Source organism: Sorex araneus, chromosome 3 (genome assembly GCF_027595985.1).
Source record: "Sorex araneus isolate mSorAra2 chromosome 3, mSorAra2.pri, whole genome shotgun sequence".
Taxonomy (NCBI): domain Eukaryota; kingdom Metazoa; phylum Chordata; class Mammalia; order Eulipotyphla; family Soricidae; genus Sorex; species Sorex araneus.
Window position 1 is genome coordinate 72,696,368 of NC_073304.1, and position 22,724 is coordinate 72,719,091.

Below are 22,724 nucleotides of genomic sequence, written 5' to 3' on the forward strand. Positions count from 1 at the left end.
AGAATACCTCTGGGATATATGCTAGTTTGGAGTGGTTACTCTGTAGAATACAGTAAGTCCTTACTTAGAGTTACTGGGTTCTCAGAAACTGTGACTAGGCTGAATAACAAAAAACAAAATCAACTTAACTGCAGGCTACTTAATACAAAGCAGAGTTAAATTTTTCCAGCATATTTCTCATCATAAATATATATCCAAACTTTTGAATCAAAACCAAAACACATTCAGTATTACAGAGTAATTATATTTATTCATTCATTCATTCATTTATCAACAAACTTACTTCTATTTAGGATTCTGGGTACTTGGAATCAATTCCTGAGCTCAGAGCGCTAGGTGTGAACTATGTTTGGACAGGATGCCCTTCCCTCACAGGGCAGACTCGTGTTCACTCCCTCTCACTCAGACTGGAGCAATTTAGACAGCCAATGAAACTGAAGCGCACATCTCTGGGTTGTTGTTGGGAGAAAAGCCCCTTTTGGTCTGCACTGAAGTGCCACACTGATCCCTGGGCTGGGACCCAGGCAGATGTTTCCAGATCACTCAGGAAGCCTGTTTGCAAGCCTGCTTATCTAGGGTCAATGAAACTGTGGGACAGGGTGTTTCTGGCAGATGTGCGGTGACAGTTTAACCATTGTAATCACACAGGGAAGGTGTGACCCTGCCTATAGAAAAACATATGGTTGTTCTAAGCACCTTGAGTACGTGACCGACTGCACATCTTCCTCGTTTTCTCAAACCTATATAAAGCTTTGTTATTTGTGGTCCCTCAGCACAGCCAGAAGCAACTCCTGAGTGCAGAGCCAGGACTAACCCCCGAGCTGGGTGTGACCCAAAAAGTAAAATTAAAATAAAATAAAAACTGGGACCAGAGCAATAGTACAGTGGGCAGGGCGTTTGCCTTGCATGCAGCCGACCCAGGTTAGATTCCCCAGCATCCCATATGGTCCCCCAGCACCACTAGGAGTAACTCCTGAACATCGCTGGGTATGATCCAAAAAAGTAAAAATAAAATAAAATAAAATAAAGCTTTGTTATTTGCTTAATAAATTGGGACTGCTTTACAGGACTTCCGCCGTGCTCGTGTGCTTCTTTTATGGTGGAGGCGGCAGCATAGGTTTGCTCCTTCCCTTGGACCACTTTCTTTGAAGGAAGGGAAGATTGGCCCTGTCCTCAGGACTCTGAGCGGTGGCCCCTTGCTGGGGGAGGGAGCACACTGATCAGAGGCCAGGAGAAGACCCCATCAGGATATGAGAGGAAACTGGAGTGTATAAGACAGTGGAAGTCCCAGCAGATTCCCTTACCGACAGGGGCCCCTGCTAGAAATGAATATTTTCTTCCTTGCTAGCTTGTAGTAATGTATTGCTGTATCACTGTATCATTATCATGCCGTTGCTCATTGATTTGCTCGAGCAATAATGTCTCCATTGTGAGACTTGTTGTTACCGTTTTTGGCATATCGAATATGCCACAAGTAGCTTGCCAGGCTCTGCTGTGCGGGCGGGATACTCTCGGTAGCTTGCTGGACTCTGAGAGCGAGAGAGGAATCGAACCCGAGTCAGTCATGTGCAAGGCAAACGCCCTACCCACTGTGCTATCACTCTGATCCCAGTTTTTATTTTATTTTATTTTATTTTTACTTTTTGGGTTTTTTATAGTAATGTATAATCACTGTCATCCCATTGCTCATCGATTTGTTCGAGCAGGCACCAGTAACGTCTCTCATTGAGAGACTTATTGTTACTGTTTTTGGCAGTAAGGTATAATAGTAAATGAAATTACCTTATTTGAATACTTTCACTTCTCTTTGATATTGCTCAGTTGCCCTGGAAAGTTATTGATCTAATTAATGTTCTCCCAAATTCAGTGTTGTGAAACTTAATATTTGACAGTTTATAGGCTGTGAAATGTTAAATCATAATGGGTTTATTATCTCTTCCTTGACTGCTTATAAGGTTCATTATCTTTTCAAATGTTTCTTAGACATTTGAATTTGCTCTTCTGTGAATTATCAATGTTTTGCACATTCACATTTGAGTTGTTTTTTTAATGATTTTAGGGTTATTAAATATTCTAGATACCATTTCCATAGATAATTATAAATATAATTTCCTAATATAAATTAATCTTTGTAATATTATGATTCCTTTTGTTAAAGATCTTATTTAGATTTTTAAAAGTTCTGACTTATGCCAATAGTCTTTGACTTCCACATATTTTCTGGAAACCAAGAAATTATTTTTGTGAAAAGTTCCTTATTATTCTCATAATTATGAGGCACCCCAGAACCTCTAGGTTAGTGGTGGCCTCAAGATAACTACTGAGGGGTCAGAGAGACAGTACAGGGGTTAAGGTATACATCCCTTGCAGGAAATTGACCCTGGTTTGAGCTTCATTACCACATGATTCTCTAAGCATCGCTGCTTACAAGCCCTGGAGGTCCCTAAGCCCCACCAGATGTGGTCCTGTTGGTTTTCAAGCAGCACCTTGATGAGGCAGAAAATCCCCAGCACAGATCTGACAATGAAATACCTGGCCACAAATCACCAGGACGGCTTCAGAGCCCCCAGAGCATGGCTTGAGACTTCCTACCCTTCCCCTCAAAATTAGTTTAACATAATGAATTTATTTCATCTGCAAGTGTGTGCTTGCTTGAATACACAAAATACTTTGGGGAAAGTCTTTCTCACTCCCTAGAAAAGATCAGGTTAACCTGTCATATTATTTTATAATATTTTCCTTCCAACTATCTGCCACCATTAGTAATCATATACAAGTGTGTATTTGGTTTTCTTTTTTTTTATTTTATTGAATCACGGTGAGATAGTTGCAGGCTTTCATGTTTGGGTTACAATCACACAATGATCAAACACCCATCCCTCCACCAGTGCACATTCCCCACCACCAATACCACGGGTATAACCCTCCCACCCACCTTCCTCCTGTCCCCATGGCAGACAATATTCCCCATACTCTCTCTCTACTTTTGGGCATTATGGCTTGCAGCACAGACACTGAGAGGTCATCATGTTTGGTCCATTATCTACTTTCGGCATGCATCTCCCATCCCGACTGATTCCTCCAGCCATCATTTTCTTAGTGATCCCTTCTCTATTCCATCTGCCTTCTCCCCTCTCCTCATGAAGCAGGCTTCCAGCTGTGAGGCAATCCTCCTGGCTCTTGTATCTACTGTCCTTGGGTGTCAGCCCTATGTGATGTTATTCTATACTCCACAAATAAGTGCAGTCCTTCTATGTCTGTCCCTCTCTTTCTGACTCATTTCACTTAGCATGATACTCTTCATGTCTATTCATTTATAAGCAAATTTCATGACTTCATCTCTCCTTACAGCTGCATAGTATTCAATTGTGTAGATGTACCAAAGTTTCTTTAACCAGTCATCTGTTCTAGGGCACTTGGGTTGTTTCCAGATTTTGACTATTGTGAACAGTGCTGCAATAAATAAATAGGTACAGATGTCACTTCTACTGTGCTTTTTTGCATCCTCAGGATATATTCCCAGAAGTGGTATTGCAGGGTCATATGGAAGCTCAATTTCTTGGTTTTCTTTTTTTAACATTAGCATTTATTTGGCTAATGTATGAGTCACTCCTTAAGATTAGAAACTAAATAAGTTTTATTGCTCACCAATTGATTCCAAGTCCTTTGGAGAGTGCAGCTCATAGAGAAAGTAATTAAAATATCTTATTGAATGAAAGAGATGCCTAGGGCAGGCATTCCGTCTCCATTTCTATGATTTAATAACAATTTCCTTAGGAAATGTTTCTCCAGTGTTTCTACAATTTCCCTTCCTCATAACAGTTCAGCAACAGGAAGACTACAAATTGACAGGAAATATCATCTCTGTCTTTGATCTAATACCCACAATTTTTTTCTTCTTTTGAGGTTCTCACTGTGGCTACATTAACTGTAAAGAGTCAACGGTTCTTTCAACACACTAAATTCAATAAGGGTAGTTTGTGGTTACAGCTGTTACTTGTAAGTTGGTGACTAGTGATTAATCAAAATGAATTTTCAGCCTTTACTCGGACCCTGAGCATCTTATTGCTTTACATTTACTAAACTTAGAACATATGACCAATTAGGCCACATTAGAATGTTTACTTTCCATCTGGATGCTAGGCCACAGGGTCATCACACAGAGATTTTTCCATAATGCTCTGACTTTGGCAGGTTTCCTTAAATATATCATGTATACCTACTAGACTTAGTCTAAATGGAGTGGGGTTGGAAGCAAGATGCCAGATGATGACATTGATGTGAACCATTACATATGAGATATAGTCCATTTTTATGATAAACTGAAAATGAAGATGTAAATCACACAGGAAAGGTTGATGACTATACTCAGGACCCAAATTTATTCTTCATATAAAAGAACAGAACTGAGGATACACCATTGGTCTGCACTGTTGGAACACAATGTTCCTAGCAAGAAAAATTAATGGTAAAAGATAGTAATATGCAGGAAGTGGGGGAGGCTGTCTATCACATCACTTAAAAGTTATTCCCCCAAAAGGCAAAGGAGATGAGATCAAGTGCTATAAATAAAACAATGTGTAGACCGAAAGTAAGAAGTGAGATTTTTTTCATGGACTGAGAAAAATGCAAAAATAATAATAATAATAACTTGGAGAAGTAAATCAATTTTATAAGGTTCCTCCAAGTCAAATTCCTTGCAAATCTCAAATAGTTCTTTAAAAATAATTTCTCTTTTGTCACTGATTTTTTTCAACAGTGTTCTGAGAATCTACTAAGTAATTTATAAACCACCCATCAGTTTATTTCCATATTAGTCCTAAAACTAAAAACCTGTATCTTTTCTATTTTACTTCATGTTTTACTGCCTACATCACTTCATTAAGTAAAGCTCTGGACCTACATTGTCCTCAAGGCTGTCACTGATACAGTACCATAGTTCATGTCCCATTACAGTTTGAGTTTTTGTCACTGTCTGGATGAATAATCACACAACTATGTAATAGGAAAAATAAATTATGGAGAAATGAAGAAAAACACAAGCTATTGAGGACAGACTTATTGTTGTTGTTGGGCCATACCCAGTGGTGCTCAGAGCTTACTTCTAGCTATGTACTTAAGGATCACACCTCATGAGGCTCAGAGGAACATATGAGGTGCCGGGGTGAGAGCAGACTTTTTTCCAGTGACTTCCTACAGCCTCAGTTCTTCCATCACTGTAATCCCTTTGTCTGTAGATTTACTTGAGTGGGCACCAGTAACATCTCCATTCCTCCCAGCCCTGAGATTTTAGCATCCCCTGCTTACTCATCTTTCCCAATGATTGGAGACTCTTTCAGGGTCAAGAAATGGGACCTATTGTTACTGATTTTGGCATATCGAATATGCCACGGGTAGCTTGCCAGGCTCTGCCTGTCCAGGTGGGATATTCTTGGTAGCTTGCCAGGCTCTCTGAGAGGTATGTCTGAACTCCATCAAATATGGTGTGGTAATTATGGAAAATGGGTAGGAAGTGTCTTATAATGTATCTCGCAACCTCGAAGCAGAAGCAAGGTCCAGAAAGCGGCCTGGAGCATGGTGGCAGTAGTGGAGGTTGGCTGCCTGGGCTGGGTCCCTTGGGGCAGGGGGGGGTTCTCACCCATCCCCCTCTGGGGCACCCTGAGTGAAAACAGAGTGAAAACTGGCACAGAGTCTCAGTTCTTCCACCATCACTAAAATATTGCTTATGAGCCAGAATGGTAGCATGGCAAGTAGGATGCTTAACTCATACACAACCAACCCAGGTTCAACCCCTGGCACCATGTATCATCCTCAGAGCCCCATAAAGGGTGATTACTGAGTGAAGACCTATGAGTAAGTGGTCCCTGAGTACCCCAGGATGTGGCAAAAAAAAACCCAAAATAAAATAAAATATTCCCTGTATGTTCCCCACACACTTTCCTTCTCTCCTCTCCAGAGGAAAAGAAAATAATACTTACCCCCATTAAGGCTGATCTCAGGATTCTCATTGTAATGCTGAAAGTATAGCTTTACTCTACCAGTAGAAATTATTTAAGGGAAAGATTTTTCTCTCACAAACTTTGACTAAGTAGATAAGTATGCACAGACTGCCCAACAAGAATACCAGGAGGAGAAAAAATAATAAGGAGAGCATATTCAGGAGAGATTATCTTCTATTTTTTGTAATTTATCAGAACACTTTCTGAGAGTTAAATTCCAGCCTGAGTTGCAAGTAATAAACACCAAAAGTTGTGCTTTCTTGCTCTGTCCTAACCTGACTTCTGTGGAAAGCAGAGCTGAAAGCAAGGTTTATGAGGACAACAATTTATTTGGGAAATAGACTCTCAGAGCAATGGCAGTGAGGAAAGATTACAGTGAGGAAAGCTACCATGCAACATGCTATCTTAAAACACAGTTGTTTGCTACTTCACAGGAAGTTAGTGAGAAAAAGCAAGGTGTCAACCAGCTTACTCAATACATAGAAATAGCTCTCCAGAGTAATGTTAAGGACTGACAGAGGAGCTAATAGCGTTCAACATCAAAAACAAAAATATGGTTGTATTACTAAGCACGGGAAAGATAGAAAGGACAGTATGTGGAACAGAGAGATAGTTCGAAGGGTCACTGTGCAAGCTTTGCACTCAGAACACCCAGTGTTTGTCTCCAGCACCACATGATCTCTGAGCATATCCAAGAGTAACCCCTAAGCCACCCATGTATGTCCCCTCTGTAGCACTGTAGCACTGTCATCCCATCCCATGGTTCATCAATTTGCTTGAGCAGGCACCAATAACATCTCCATTGTGAGACTTATTGTTACTGTTTTTGGCATATTGAAGACACCACGGATAGCTTGCCAGGCTCTGCCGTGTGGGCAGGATACTCTTGGTAGCTTGCCAGGCTCTCCAAGAAGAACGGAGGAATCAAACCCCAATTGGCTGCGTGCAAGGCTAATGCCCTACCCACTATCCTATCGCTCCAGTCCATATGCCCCCTCCAAAAACAAAGAAGGATAATACTTCTGAGTCACATAGAAAAATCTTATTCTATACAGGATATAGGAAATGGAAATTCAGAAATCAAAAGTGGGATGTTTGATGATTGACTGGCTTTCAGTGCTGAGAGCTTGGGCATTGAGTAAAGACATGGACGATATTGTCTCATGTCAACTAGCCCCTTAATTTTTTTTAGGAGACCATCTTCCAGGGCAAAAAATAGTACAGAATTTTGGTTCTTGGAATTATATAAAGGTCCCCAAACTCCTAAGCAAAATGTCCTGAGCACACCTGGTGTGGACCCATGGAAGGAAGGAAGGAAGGAAGGAAGGAAGGAAGGAAGGAAGGAAGGAAGGAAGGAAGGAAGGAAGGAAGGAAGGAAGGAAGGAAGGAAGGAAGGAAGGAAGGAAGGAAGGAAGGAAGGAAGGAAGGGAGGAAGGGAGGGAGGGAGGGAGGGAGGGAGGGAGGGAGGGAGGGAGGGAGGGAGGGAGGGAGGGAGGGAGGGAGGGATTTTCCATACATCATACTATGCTATATCATTCAAGTCCAAAAATGGAAAGGCAACTAGCATTAATGGGGTGTCAACTGAGCAAGGTGAAAAATAGAAGAGAAAAAGCACAAGATCTCAACTTGTTCAGATACAGAAAGGGACTTTGTAAATAAGGAAAATGCTCCCTAAGAACCTTACTCTTAACAGTAAGAAAACAGGCATAATTTTTTTCCTGTGGAAAGGACCAAGAGATTATCCCCAAAACACTGACCCAAACTATACACACACTGATCTATTATATATACACTGCACTGAATATGAAAGTTCATTGCATTATTTACATTAGTCAAAATATGAAATCGGTACAAATGCCAAATAACATAGAATGAATAAAGAATATCTGGGATATACACACAATGGAATACTCCACTGCCATGAGAAAAGACAAAATCTTGCCTTTTACTACAACAAAAATGTCATGATAAAGTTGTCATGATAATGAAATAGTTTGGAAAGAAAAAGACAAATACAAAATGAATGAACTCATTCATAGACGGTATACAATGAAAGGGGGAAGCTAGGGAAAAGATGGTCAACGGAAAACAAGTTAAAACATAAATATTTATGTGATCGCAACCCATTTTAGTCAGTTCAAAAGAAGAGGATCTCCATGAGAAATAATATCACAGAATAATTGGGCGTATCAGTTCTTCTGTCTCAGGTTATCTTCAAAATTCAACTGCTGTCTTGAGCTGCTGTTCTCACGCTGCTCCCACATACATCTCACCCTGATGGCCAGATTAAAGAGAAGCAGCCACAGCTCTCTCCAGCTCCAGCTCAGTGAAAGACCGTCATGCATCTTCTCTCGCTGAGAACTACTGCACCTGAAGCCATCACCTAACAGAAATTTGTGCATGGCCCTCTTAGGATAGGAGTTGATCCTGCATGATATTGGCCCCTACATGAGAGGACCTCAAGATTCTTGCCCAAACCAGAACATCTAGCAAAGCAGCAGGTCTCGCAGCGAGGACTAAAGCAGAAATAGGGTTGCAAGCTCTCCCCTATCTCAGTTCAGCCCTTTTTATTTTTTTTCATGCCTCAGACTGACGTACTGCATTCTTCACTTTTCATTTCCATCAACTTCTCTAAAAGGATCCTACTCTGAGATTCTTTCCACACATAGCCCTGCCCTTGGAGAAGAGCTGGAGGAAAATACCAGTATAGACCAGGATTGCATACTTCGTATATGAAGCAGCCTAAAGAGAAGCACTTTTTGCATTCTTGGGGGAATGATGAAAACCTCAGTTTTGTTATTTGATGAGTGGCTGATAAAGTGGTTTCTATAGTAGTCAGATATTGTTTATGAAGTTAGGAAAACTTTTGATGGGCCAAATGGTTACCATGATATCATGAGTGCATGCTGAGTTTTACCAAAAGGTGTTACTGAGAAAATGATAGGCTCTTTCTCTGAGGTTCATTCCTGTGGCAATTTTCTAAGGTTAAACAGATCTGTGTTCCTAGAGTAAACCTAACTTGCTCATGATGCATTAAGTGTATTCTATAAAGTGTTGTAGTAAAATGGAGAGTTGATACTTTGCATAAAGTTGTTGTGTCTGAAGATAATCATAAATTTTGTGTCTGAAGATAGTCACAAGTTTCCTTTCTTATTACTTTTCTAGTAAGAACATTAGGTTAGGACATCCTTTTTTTATCCTTTTTTTTTTTTTTTTTTGCTTTTTAGGTCACACTCAGGAATTACCCCTGGCGGTGCTCAGGGGACCATATGGGATGCTGGGAATCAAACCTGGGTCAGCCGCGTGCAAGGCAAATGCCCTATCCGCTGTGCTATCACTCCAGCCCCAGGTTAGGACATCCTTAAGAAATTAGAAAGATAGTGTTTCTTCTTTTTTCTCTTTTTCTGGGAAGTTTGTAAGTTAAAAGTTTTTCTTCCTTGAATTTCAGTAGACATTGCCAATAAAGCCATAAGTTCAGTTCTCTATGTGAAAATTTTCAACTACTGATTTCTTTCATAGTTCTACTATTACCTCAATATGTGATTTCTTCTTGAGTAAATAAGCAGTGAAATTTTCATTTTGTCTGAAGTTCCCAATTAACTACTACAAAATTTTGATCATAATTTTGACTAATTTTTTAATAGTCTATAATATTTATAAAATATTAAGTATTTGTGTCTTTTCTTCATCAGTTTCCAAAGTTTTGTATAGGCCTTTCAGATAATTAATCTTGCCTTCATTAAGCCTCTCTATTATATATCTCCAGTTATTTTGTTAACTTTCGCTCCCTCTTATCTCTTCTGATTTTACACTATTTAAAAAAATTTTTAAGTCACACCTGGTGATGCTCAAGGGCTACTCTTTGCTCTTCACTCAAGAGTTACTCCTTGGGGGCTGGAGCAATAGCACAGCAGGTAGGGCGTTTGCCTTGCACACGGCTGACTCGGGTTCAATTCCCAGCAACCCATATGGTCCCCCAAGCATCGCCAGAAGTAATTTCTGAGTGCATGAGCCAGGAGTAACCCCTGTGCAATGCTGGGTGTGATCCAAAAAACAAAAACAAAAATAAAAAAATTAAAAATAAAAAAAGAGTTACTCCTTGAAGTGCTCTGGGGACCATATGGGATGCCAGGGATCAAACCCTGTTGGCCACATGCAAGGTAAATACCCCGCCTGCTGTACTATCTCTCCAGTCCTCTTCCTATTTTACTGAATCTACTGGCTTACTATCTTTTTAATATGTACCCAATTTAAATTTATTTATTTTAAATTAAGACACCATGATTTACAAAGTTATTCATAACAGAGTTGTTCCAGGCATACAGTGCTGCAACACCAGTCCCATCACTAGTGTCCCCAGGGGCCCTGCCAATTGCTCCGTCTGCCCCCTTGGCAGGCATATAACAAATTTCTTTTCTTTGCTTGCTCCAACAAAATTTAAGGAAATGGCAAATGGAATTATCCAAAGATAAATCAACAAAAGTTAATTTGGAATGATTAATTGCTATATTATTTTAGCCTATGTAAATAAGGAAATTTAAATCACTTGATACATTATAGTATAGTGCCTATTCTTATTTACATGACTAAATTTTCAACTCTGGCATCTAAAACATAGTGCATTAAATTTTATTTTGCACTTGAACCTTATGTTTTCATTGCAGTAATCATCATATTTTCCCTGTCATAAATGAGGCTTCTTCCCCCACCCCCACATTGGCAGGCATATAACAAACTTATTTCATATCACTTGGCCCCAAAGAAGTGATATGCTGTCATTGTCACTGTCACTGTGACTGTCATCCTGTTGCTCATCAATTTGCTCGAGCGGGCATCAATAACATCTTCATTGTGAAACTTGTTGTTACTGTTTTTGGCATAACGTATATGCCACGGTAGCTTGCCAGGCTCTCTGAGGGGGCAGAGGAGTTGAACCCAAGTCGGCTGCATGTAAGGCAAACACCCTACCCGCTGTGCTATCGCTCCAGCCCCATTATGTTTAATTTATATGCTTTTATTATATTATTTATATAATATTTATAAATATATTTATGTTATATTCTTTTGCTCAAAAAATAGCAAATATAATTATTAAAAATAAATCATTAGAAATCTATTTTTTTATTTTTATTAGTGAATCACCAGGGGGTACAGTTAGAAACTTATGAACTTTCATGTTTGTATTTAGTTTACATCCCCCCACCAGTGCCCATTCTTCTCCACCAATGATCCCAGTATCCCTCCCACCACCCCTATCCCAACCCCCACCACCCCATCTGCGGCAGGGCATTCCCTTTTGTTCTCTTCTCTGTTGGATGTTGTAGTTTGCAATAGAGGTATTGAGTGGCCATTATGTCCAGTCTATAGTCTACTTTTGGTACGCAGCTTTCAACCCGAGTGGGTCCTCCCAACATTCTCTACTAACATTCTCTACTTCTCTGTCTCTGCTGCCTTTTCCCCCAGCATGTGAGGCCAGTTTCCAAGCTGTGGGGCAGACCTCCTGGTTCTTATCTCTACTACTCTTGGGTGTTAGTGTCCCATTCTGCTACTTTACAATCCACATATGAGTGTGATCTTTCTATGTCTGTCTCTCTCTTCCTGACTCATTTCACTCAACATGATACTTTCCATGTTGATCCACTTATAGGCAAATTTCATGACTTCATCTTTAGAAATCTATTTGTGATGACTAATAGCTATATGTTTTTAACCCTTCTTAATAGAGTAGAGACAACCATATACAACATTAGTGAGTACTATATTCAATACCACATGATGGGAAGTTTCTCCTGTCCTGTAAAGGAGTTCTTGAAAAACTGGTTTCAAGGCTATGAATTCCCTGAGCCGTTGTCTCTCCATGAAACTCTGCACAGTTCCTTCAAATACGCATGATGACCTTGCTGAACAGGTGAGGTGTTGAGTTCACTGAGTTTTTGTACTATATTCTTCCATATTCTTCTGACTTATAGAGTCTCATTTGCTAGATCTTCTGCACATCATATAGGCTCTTCTTTTGTGTGAGCTTCTTTTTTGATCTTGCTGCTTTCAATATCCTATCTATATTTTGTTATTTTGAATGTAATGTGTCTTGGAGTTTTCCTAACTGGGTCTATTTTCAGACCTTTCAGGTTTCTTGCATCTTGTTGCCTGTACTCCTCAACTCTGGGAATCCTGGGAAGTTCTTTCTTATCTTAGGTGGGCCCACACCACCGCTCCTTCTACTTGCTGTGCCACCAATGGGCAAGGCTCCCTTCTGGCTGGTGTCACTAGGCCTATTCTGAAAGCGAGGCAGAGCAACACCTGAAAGAAGAGAACCCCCTCCCCCAGGAGGGTCCTAGCAGCCTCCACACCAGGCATGAGTCGTATTTACAGTCCACAGAGCTCCTTTCTGACCTGCTTGCTGCCCCACCATCCCAGGCAGAGAAGACAGAGAGACACCTCGACCTAATCCCTCACCTCACCTCTTCCGGGATGGTTAACTACAAAAACTCAACCCCGGTACAACAAGAACACATGGAAACCGGTGGGGAAAACACGTAGAAACCCACCAAGTTCAATGAGTAAAAGCCATCACCAGAGGTATGAACAATACCCATACATCGTCAGACAATGTCTTTAAATGACACTATGATAAGGGTGTTTCATGAGTGCAAAGAAACAATAACACAGGTAATTAGCAAAGCACACGAAAGTGTAAGAGTCAAAAAGAAAAAGCTATTATAATCAGAAATGACAAATGAAGAACATGGTAGGTGATATAAAAAAGTGAATAGGGCTTCTGAACAGCAGAATAACAGATTCATTTTGTGTTTGTGTAAGTAAATGTTTGTGTTTATTTACTTATCTGTGTTTATATATACATACACATATACATATATATTCTGCACTGGATAGGTTCATTGTTCAAGATACATCTATTAAGTATAGTTTATTTTTTGTTTTAATCATCTATGTGACTACTAAATTTTGACCTATTTCAAGTATTTATGCTCCATAATTTTGTCTGGTGTTACTATACCTATAAAAGTTTTCTTTTGTTTACCAAAAATATAATATATCTGTCTCACTCTCTTACTTTCAACTTTCTAAAACTGTATTACAGAGTACATGTTGTTTTTAATAGCTGATTTGACTTTTAACTGGAACACACAGTATGTTTATATGTTTATATAATATATTTAATATTATTTTTGATGACTTATCCATTCTGACATTATGCTTTTCCCAAATATTCTATTTTCCCCTTTATTGCCTTTTTGAGATTTCTTTCTACCTTTCCATTTATCCCATATATATAGATAGACATAATGCATTTTCGTGTTCTATTAGTAATTACATAAATATAGCCTATGTCTTTAACTTATAGAAGTTTATAAATTTGTCAACATAATAAACCAACTTTTATTTAAATTTATCTGGTAAACTAAATTTAATCAACATCAACTCAATAAATTCAGTAAACTCAAAATTTCTATCAATGCACGAATGTGTGAAATAGTAGATAAAAACCATGAAATATTTACCCATTAAAAAGTATGAGCCTGACACACACTACAACTTGGTTAAACCTCAAATGTTATTATGTTAAGTGGGAAAAAGCCACAATATATCACATATGACACAGTTCCTTTATTTATGAAATATATGGAAAATGTCCACCCACAGGATACAGAAAGATTACGGGTAGCCCAGGGGTAGGGAGTGGAGGAACAGATAATGGCAAATTTCTCTTAAAGCATTCTATTCTTTTGGATACTATTATAAACGTCAGTGTTTGATTTTTCTTTGGAATTTATACACCATTGTTCAGGGGATATTCCTGCAAGGTAAGTATCTTATCTCCCATAGAAACAAACAATACTATTAATGGTAAGGTTCCATGCATATAATGCCCCAATCCCCAGCCACCACCAGAGAAACCACTTCCCTCCACTACTGTCTTCAGATGCTTCCCTGAAACCCACATATCAACCCTATCTTCCCATCTCACTGCCCTGGTAAGACATTCTCAGATTCTCTTGCTTTTAGCCATTTGTTATTCACTTACTTTGCTTCTTTATATCCCGCAACATAAGCAACCATTCTGCATGTGTTCCTCTTCTTCTGGTTGACTTTGTTTAGTATGATACCTCTAGTTCCACCCATGTAGATGCAAATTACTACTGAACTTTTCTTATAACTGAATAGTATTTCATTGTGTACATATATCATAGTTTCTTTATCCACTCATCTGTTCTTAGATACTTGGTTTTTTTCCGGATTTGGGCTATTGTGAATAGTGCTGTTATGAACATAGGAATGCAGATATCTTCTGAATAGTGTTTAGATCCTTAGGAATTGATAGCATTGATGTATCATATGAAAGCTCAGTTCTGCCCAGAGGAAGCACTCCTTAACTCTGAAAGCCTTCAGTACTCCCTTCTGCTAACTTGAATGTCCCTGAGGCAATAAATGACTTCCTCAGTGAATTTTCTTAGCAAACCTCCACATGCTATGCAATGCTCTGCTAGGTTTTATGTATACTTTTTGTTCATACCACAGGAGCGCTCACAGAAGTCGTCCTTTTCAGTCATCTTGCCCTAGCCTTCCATGACTTTCACTGCCTTGACTTTTAGTGTGAAACAATCTCAAACTGACAAAAGTGAAGAAAGTACATTACATAAAACTTTGGTATGTAAAGCTGCTGAAGTGATTAGAGTTCTATCACCTCCCATATGTTTTAGTGTGTGATTCGTACCTATAAGTACATGCTCCTCCATAAAACCAACTACAACCAGCAGTCTCAGACAATTCTCACAGATTCCAACACTTCCATGGCTGTCAAACACTTACACAGCAGGAATTCTGGTTCTTAGCCTTAGTTCCTATCAGACTACCCTGACACAGTGCACCCAGCTTCCCACTCTGTGGGCTCTCAATTCCCCAGCTGAACACTGACACCATCTACCTGAACAGACCACTACGGGTACATCCTCCTCATCCAAAAAGGGCATCTATTCCCTGTGTTGGGCTTCCCCTATTTCATCCAGAAGATAAACAAGGAACTTGGAGAACTCAATAAACCCAAAATTTCTACCAACACATGAATGGGTAAAGTGTGACAGATACAGACCATGGAATATTAGGGTGAACTTACAATATATCTCAACTTGGATAGACTACAGCATTATTATGTTGAGTGAACAAACCCATTCACAATAGCTCACATATGAAATGACTTTTTTATATCCAAAAGGACAATATAAACAGGAATATTTGGGGTACTGCAGGGACTGGAAGGGAATGGAGTAACAGAATGTAAAGTTCAATTTCTCCTGGGTGTGTTATTCTTTTGGGTGCTGTCATAGATGGAATTGTTTCCTTCAGCTAGTTCAGTGCTAATGTATAAAAACCAAAGCAAACCCATACCCTCCAATGTGTTTGAATTCATTTCTTATCTCCAGTGATTTGGGTTGTTTTTTTTTATCTAGGTAACATTGATTTACGTCATAGGTCATGCTTCAGGAGCCCTTTCAAGTGCTCTTCAAACACAAGCTGTCACACCACCCCACCACCAAGGCTGCAGGTTTTTCCACCACCAGCTCGATTCCCTTCACCGTTTTTTGCCCCCAGCCCCTTCCCTGTGGCAATCTCTGTTCTAAGACGTAAATCCAAGGACTGGTTTAGTCTAAAATTTGTGTTTTTACCTTAGGGCACTTTATCTCCCATATAGGTGCAAGATATCCAAGTGTTTTTGTTTCTTTTTCAGGCTTACTTCACTTGGCATTGAATCCTATCTGGTTCCATCCACTTTGTCCCGAAGGATGCAAAGTTATCTTTTTAATGAGATAGTATCATTCCATTGAGCATATATATTGGTTTCTTAATATAACAATGCCTTACTTTTAAGTGTAGCCTATGCTTTTCTAGTTTCCATGTGCTTCTGTGAATAAGAAGAGAATAACTTTATGAATTAGTTTGCATTTGCTCATATTCATGGCCTTTGTGTAGTATTGTTGCATCAGATAGTATTTTCTTTTTATTATTAGATGTACTGTTTACATCCTAAACAACTGTGTACCAGAGTTTCTTTTTGAGAACATGTTGAAATTCCTAAGTTTCAGGCTAAGTCAAGAAAAAAAATTTTTTGAAAAAAATAGAAGCACACATATTTAAAACTCACTATGCTAAATGTCTGGTAGCAGGGACAATGAACTGACATTTTTACTTTGTGATAATAAAAAATGTTCTTTTATTTATTTTAAATGCCTACTACTCAGTAAGTTCAAAAAGATAAAGATTTGAAAAATATGCTTTGTCTGATAAGGATATTGGTACTAAAGTTATTTATATTGAAACATGGTATTTCTCATAGAAATAAAGTGAATGTAAAGAGGGCAATATTAATCACCATAATTAACCAGTTTTCAAGTATATTAAGTTGTTCTTAGACCAATACTGGGCTTGAACTGTTTAGAGACAATGTATCTCCATATCCATTATCAACATGATGGATATGAACCTACTCAGTGCCAGGACTGCTGAATAAGAAATGTGGGAAAGCAATACCCATCTGATAAAGGATTGATATCAAGGGTATACAAAGCACTAGTTGAACTCTACAAGAAGAAAACATCCAACCCCATCAGAAAATGGGCCGAAGAAATGAATAGAAAGTTTTCCAGGAAAGAGATACGAATGGCTAAACGGTACATGAAAAAATGCTCTGCACCACTAATCATCAGGGAGATGCAGATCAAAACAACCATGAGATACCACCTCACACCACAGAGAATGGCACACATCCAAAGGAACAAAAGCAACTGCTGTTGGAGAGGATGTGGAGAGAAAGAGACCCTTCTACACTGCTGGTGGGAATGCCGACTGGTCCAGCCCCTTTGGAAAACAATATGGACGATTCTCAAAAAATTAGAAATTGAGCTTCCATTTGATCCAGCAATACCACTTCTGGGAATATATTCTGGAGAAAAAAAAAGTATAGTCGAAATGACATCTGCACTTATATGTTCGTCACGACACTGTTTACAATAGCCAGAAACTGGAAAAAAACCAAGTGCCTGAGAACAGATGACTGGTTAAAGAAACTTTGGTACATCTATACAATGGAATACTATGCAACTGTTAGAAAAGATGAAGTCATGCATCTGCATTTGTATGTTCATTGCAGCACTGTTTACAATAGCCAAAATCTAGGGAAAAACAGAGTGCCCCAAAACAGATGACTGGTTAAAGAAACTTTGGTACATCTACACAATGGAATACTATGCAGCTGTTAGAAAAGATGAAGTCATGAAATTTGTATATAAGTGGATCTACATGGAAAGTATCATGTTAAGTGAAATGAGTCAGAAAGAGAGGGACAGACATAGAAATATTGCATTCATCTGTGGAATATAAAATAACATAGTGGGAGACTAACACTAGTTGTAGAGTTGTAGGGTTGTAGAGATAAGGATTGGGAGGTCTGCCCCACAGCTTGGAAACTGGCCTCACATGCTGGGGGAAAAGGCAGCTCAGATAGAGAAGGGAACACCAAGTAGAGTATGTCAGGAGAACCCATTCAGGTTGGAAGATGCGAGCTGAAAGTAGACTATAGACTGAACATGATGGCCACTCAATACCTCTATTGCAAACTACAACACCCAAAAGGAGAGAGAACAAAGGGGAGTGCCCTGCCACAGAGGCAGGGTAGGGTGGTGGGGGATGGGGTAGGGGTGGTGAGAGGAGTACTTCGATCATTGGTGGAGGTGAATGGGCACTGGTGGAGGGATGGGTAAACGTTCACTCTGAGTAAAATGCAAACACAAAGTTCATAAGTTTGTAACTGTATCTCACAGTGATTCTCCAATAAAAAATTTAAAAAAAAGAAAAGATGAAGTCATGAACTTTGTATATAAGTGGATCAACATGGAAAGTATCATGCTAAGTGAAATGAGCCAGAAAGAGAGGGACAGACATAGAAAGATTGCACTCATCTGTGGAATATAAAATGGCAGAGTAGGAGACTAATACCCAAGAATAGTAGTATATAATACCAGGAGGTTGGCTCCATGGCTTGGAAGCTAGCCTCACACGCTGGGGGAAAGTCATCCCAGATAGAGAAGGGAACACCAAGTTAAATGTGATTGGAAATCCCGAGCGGGGAGGGAGATGCATGCTAAAAGTAGACTAGAGACTGAACATGATGGCCACCCAATACCCCTGTTGCAAACCACAAGACCCAGAAGGAGAGAGAGAACAAATTGGAATGCTCTGCCACAGAGGGGGAGCAGGGAGGGGGGGATGGGATAGGGGGGTGGGAGGGATACTGGGTTCATAAGTGGTGGAGAATGGACACTTGTGGAGGGATGGGCTCTCGAACATTGCATGAGGGAAAAACAAGCACAAAAATGTGTGAACCTCTAACTGTACCCTCACTGTGACTCACCAATTAAAAAATAAATAAATTATTTAAAAAAAGAAATGTGGGAAAGGATAAACAAGTTCTGGATATTTGGTGGCCCAGCATACTTCTACATTATACATATATCAGACGTTTAAGGATCAGAACTTTTCTTGGAATCAAACTCTGCAACACAGCAGAGGCCTGGCTTAAATTCTCGATGAAACATTAGGATCACATGTTTCCAAAATGACGAAAACATTGATCTGACAGGTGATTTTCTGTCACACTCGGCATTTATAAATTAATAAAGCTGATAAAATTTCAAAAAAAGGAAGCCATGATGGTGGATGGGTTGCTTTCTGGGTCCATGTCTGCTCCATCTGTCACTAGGGTCCTTCCATTCTAGACATGAGCTGGGTTAAGCTCATGTCCGCTGTCTCTCACCTTGGTTCATTCTTTCTACACCTAGTCACTGAGGTTTCTTCTTCGTTCCCCACAACATAAGGGAAGGAGGCATCTTCAGTGTGATGCGTCAGTCATACCAGACAAGAACGTAGGCACACAGCTCTCAAAAACTTTAGTTGGATGAACTTGGCAATATGATAATGAAGAAGTGTGAACACATGTTTCTGGGATCCAATAATTCTGGGATGAATACCTCCTGTTGCACTGTCCCACTTATTCACTAGGATTCCTTTCTGGGCTGGAACAAGAACTCTGAGGCTCTACTACGAATACTACTATGGTGTGCCTTGCACTCTCCCACAGCTATCTAGGAAATGTCGTCACCAGTGAGGTGGGGAGAATGTATAAAACTAGAAAGGGACCCAGGTAACTGACCAAAGCCACACAACCTTTCTCTTCTAGGTTAGAAAAGAGACTATAGAGGAAGCACAGTGCTGCCAACTGAACACCTTCCTGGGAAGATGCTCCTGCTCCTTCTGTTGATCTTTGCACTGTCCCCGAGAGCAGAGACAGGTAAGTGACCCTCCCACGCTCAAAGCCTGACCTGCTCCTACTTCTTCTGAATCTGACTATCCATTGTCTACTGGAACATTCTGAATCCACATCCGGGGACACATGAGTCCCTGAAGGATTATGTTGGATTCTTCATGAGCGGAGGGGAGGAGGCAGATGGAATAGAGAAGGGACCACTAAGAAAATGATGGCTAGAGGAACCAGCTGGGATGGGAGATGCGAGCCGAAAGTAGATAATGGAACAAACATGTTGACCTCTCAGTGTTTGTGTTGCAAGACATAATGCCCAAAATTAGAGAAAGAGTATTAGGAATTTTGTCTGCCACGGAGGCAGAGGGAAGGTGGGAAAGAGGGGGAGGTATACCCGGGATATCGGTAGTGGGGAATGTGCACTGAAGGAGGGGTGAGTGTTTGATCATTGTGAGATTGTAACCCAAACATGGAAGCTTGTAACTATCTCACGGTGATTCAATAAAATAAAATTTAAAAGAAAAAGAATTATGTTGGATTAAAAAAAAGAAAGAAACAGAAATGGTGGGAAACTCAACTGAAGAAGAGTTGGTGGGCACTACACTCTTGGTACCTGAAGAGAGACAGGGCTGTTCAGGGATGCCTCTAGAACAGATACCGGGATGCGTGGGAGATGGGGGTACAGGACGAGCTGGAATATAACAGACCCTCTAGTGGGTGGCATTGCTGTCCCCAAAGTTCTGTTTCTGCCTGGCTCTGTCCCAAGACCCCTCAATGCCGCTCACTAACTCTGTTCTCCTTCCATTCACTGAGCAGTGCCCCCTGGTCAAAGATGTACAAGTTCAATAGATCCAATCCTTCTGCTTCCTGAATCCAACCCACAGATACCTCCAAACTTCCTGAAGGCCCTCCTCAATGACCTCCAACCTAAAGGTCATTCCTACAGGCACCTGAAATAACAGAGCATCCACTGTGCTCACCTCAGGAATAAGCTGAAACGCACTCAGCTCCTGACCTCATTCTCCCACTAAAAGATGTTCCTGCTGAACATCACAAAATCAGAGATCTCAGAACCCAGCCAGGAGAGTAATGTGAGAGCCCCCAGACTCTGCGGTCCCTAAGACAGACATCTCCCTCTTCTTTTTGAATGAACTCTCTGGCTGAGCTGCTGCTTATCCCCTTGTTGTGTGTTTGGGGCCTGGGACGGAATGGGATGTGAAGCTCGCGCTGCCAAAAAAAACTCTGAACCCCAGACCACCCGCTGCCATGAGCCTACAGTGAAAGTAGCAGGGCCATGGAGGGGGTGCATACACACACACATACACACACACACCTGACATCTCCTCAGGGGATATCATTGGGGGACATGAAGCCAAACCGCACTCCCGACCCTACATGGCATACCTGAAGATCCACGATCAGAAGTCTGAAATATTCCGATGTGGTGGGTTCCTGATCCAAGAGGACGTAGTGATGACGGCCGCTCACTGTAATGGCAGGTGAGGAGACACACAGCTACAGTCCCCAGGGGACCCTGGGTGGGGAGCCCTGCTTCTGCCCAGACACTCCCCAGCTCCAGGGACAGTGAGCCAGGAGAGTCTTCATGGGAGGGATGGGCAGGTTCCTGAGGACAGGACCACTCTCGTGCAGAGGCTGCAGGGATTCTGCCCTGCCTACGAATTAGCACCCAGAGGCAAACAATGCCATTTCACGTTTTGCTGGTTCCACTCACCCCTGGGAAAAACAAGTACAGGGACCATAAATTCCAACAAACCCTCAGCTGCTGAGAATCAGAGCTCCCAATGTAGTGCCCTGTCCCTCAGGTCCTTAAACTGGTCCTCTGCTGCAAACCCACATGCTGTGCTCTGTCTGGGACCATGCATCCTGTGTGCTCTTTGTGCAGAAAAATCGAGGTGCTCCTGGGTACCAACAACATTGGCAAAATAAGGAACTGTCTCAGGAAGAAGATCTCTGTGATAGAAGCCTTCCCTCATGAGGGCTATAATATATATACTAACGCCAATGATATCATGCTGCTGAAGGTAAGAAAGTGCTGAAACTGACTTGAAGTGGATCCCTGTTTCCCTCCCACTGACATCTGTGTCCCTCCTCTTATCCAATGTCTGTCATTTTTGGTGGCTGACAAAGACTAAGACAAGCATCCCATTCGGGGGTTGAGTCCAGGAGCTGTATAGTGAGCTAGACACTCTCTCTCTCTCTCTCTCTCTCTCTCTCTCTCTCTCTCTCTCTCTCTCTCTCCCTCTCTCCTCACAGCTGGAAAAAAAGGTTAGGTTGACCAACAAAATCAATCTCCTGAGCCTGCCAGATCCACAAACCCGCCTGGGGCCAGGACAGTGGTGCAGTGTGGCTGGCTGGGGACAAACCACCTCCAAGGGAAAGGCTTCTAAAAAACTGATGGAGGTGGAGCTGAAAGTACAAAATGAAGAGAGGTGCAAAAGAATCTACAAAAATTACAACCCGACCACTCAGCTGTGTGCAGGAGATGAGAACGAAAAAGATGCCATGAAGGTGAGATCAGTGACTACAAACTTGACTAAGGAGACAGGGCAGATTGGGGAGCAGTGGAGGCCTAGTCACTGGACAGTGAGGACTCCTTATCCTTGGGGAGATTCCCTCTAGCAGGAAAAGAAGGCCACCTGGTGAGGAAGAACCAGACCTCTGTCAGCCTTCAAGGGCCTTTGGGGATGGCACACGGGGTCTCCCAGAGACAATCCCAGTATCTGAGCACAAGCAGGTGGGGTGTCCCTCATCATTTGGTAACTCTGACAAGTGGATGTCAGAGTTAGTCCCACCAGATTATTGTCTGAGGCCCCCACACTGAGTTAAACCAACTGGTTGTTCCAGACCCAACAGGAAATGGCCTTGGTTCTGGGAGGGGGCAAAGGAAGCAGGCCTCTGGGGTGAGGTACCCTGACAATGTCCAGGGTCAGCCCCTGACAGCTGGGCCCTGGCCTGCCAGCTTTGGCCTGGGGCAGGAGGAGACAGACCAATCCTTCCCTCACCTCCACAGGGAGACTCCGGAGGTCCTCTCGTGTGTGACAATGTAGCTCAGGGCATCGTGTCCTATGGAGACAAAAACGGAAATCCTCCAGGCATCTACACCAGAATCTCCTTTTTCCTGCCCTGGATAAAGAAAACGCTGAGAAGAATGTAACGTCAGCTTCCCATGCCTCCTCTGAAAAGGTCCAGCGCCTCCTGGGGAGGGGCCCACAGCTCAGTAAAATCTTTACTAGCATCAACCTCTTGTTCATGTGTGAGCCTCACTCATAGGGCAGCTCTGTGCTCAGGAGTTCAGGGATGCAGTTCGACTGTTTACTTCTTTCTCCACTCCCCAACCCCCAGCCCTGAAGAACTGTCCTAGTCATGAAGCC

General features: G+C 41.3%; 1 protein-coding gene across 1 annotated transcript; it reads left to right on the forward strand.

The window, feature by feature from the left end:
* Positions 1 to 19,310: 19,310 nt before the first annotated feature.
* On the forward strand, positions 19,311 to 22,507 carry LOC129403462 (mast cell protease 1A-like). The gene is made up of 5 exons (XM_055132086.1): positions 19,311 to 19,362; positions 20,681 to 20,831; positions 21,236 to 21,374; positions 21,607 to 21,861; positions 22,364 to 22,507. Exons 1-5 carry the CDS (start codon positions 19,311 to 19,313, stop codon positions 22,505 to 22,507), a joined length of 741 nt encoding a protein of 246 aa, XP_054988061.1.
* The last annotated feature ends 217 nt before the right edge of the window (positions 22,508 to 22,724 follow it).

Coding starts and splice junctions, on each gene's coding strand:
- LOC129403462 (XM_055132086.1), top strand. CDS start 19,311: ATGCTCCTGCTCCTTCTGTTGATCTTTGCACTGTCCCCGAGAGCAGAG. Junction 19,363..20,680: donor GTCCCCGAGAGCAGAGACAG/GTAAGTGACCCT, acceptor ACATCTCCTCAG/GGGATATCATTGGGGGACAT. Junction 21,375..21,606: donor ATGATATCATGCTGCTGAAG/GTAAGAAAGTGC, acceptor CTCTCCTCACAG/CTGGAAAAAAAGGTTAGGTT.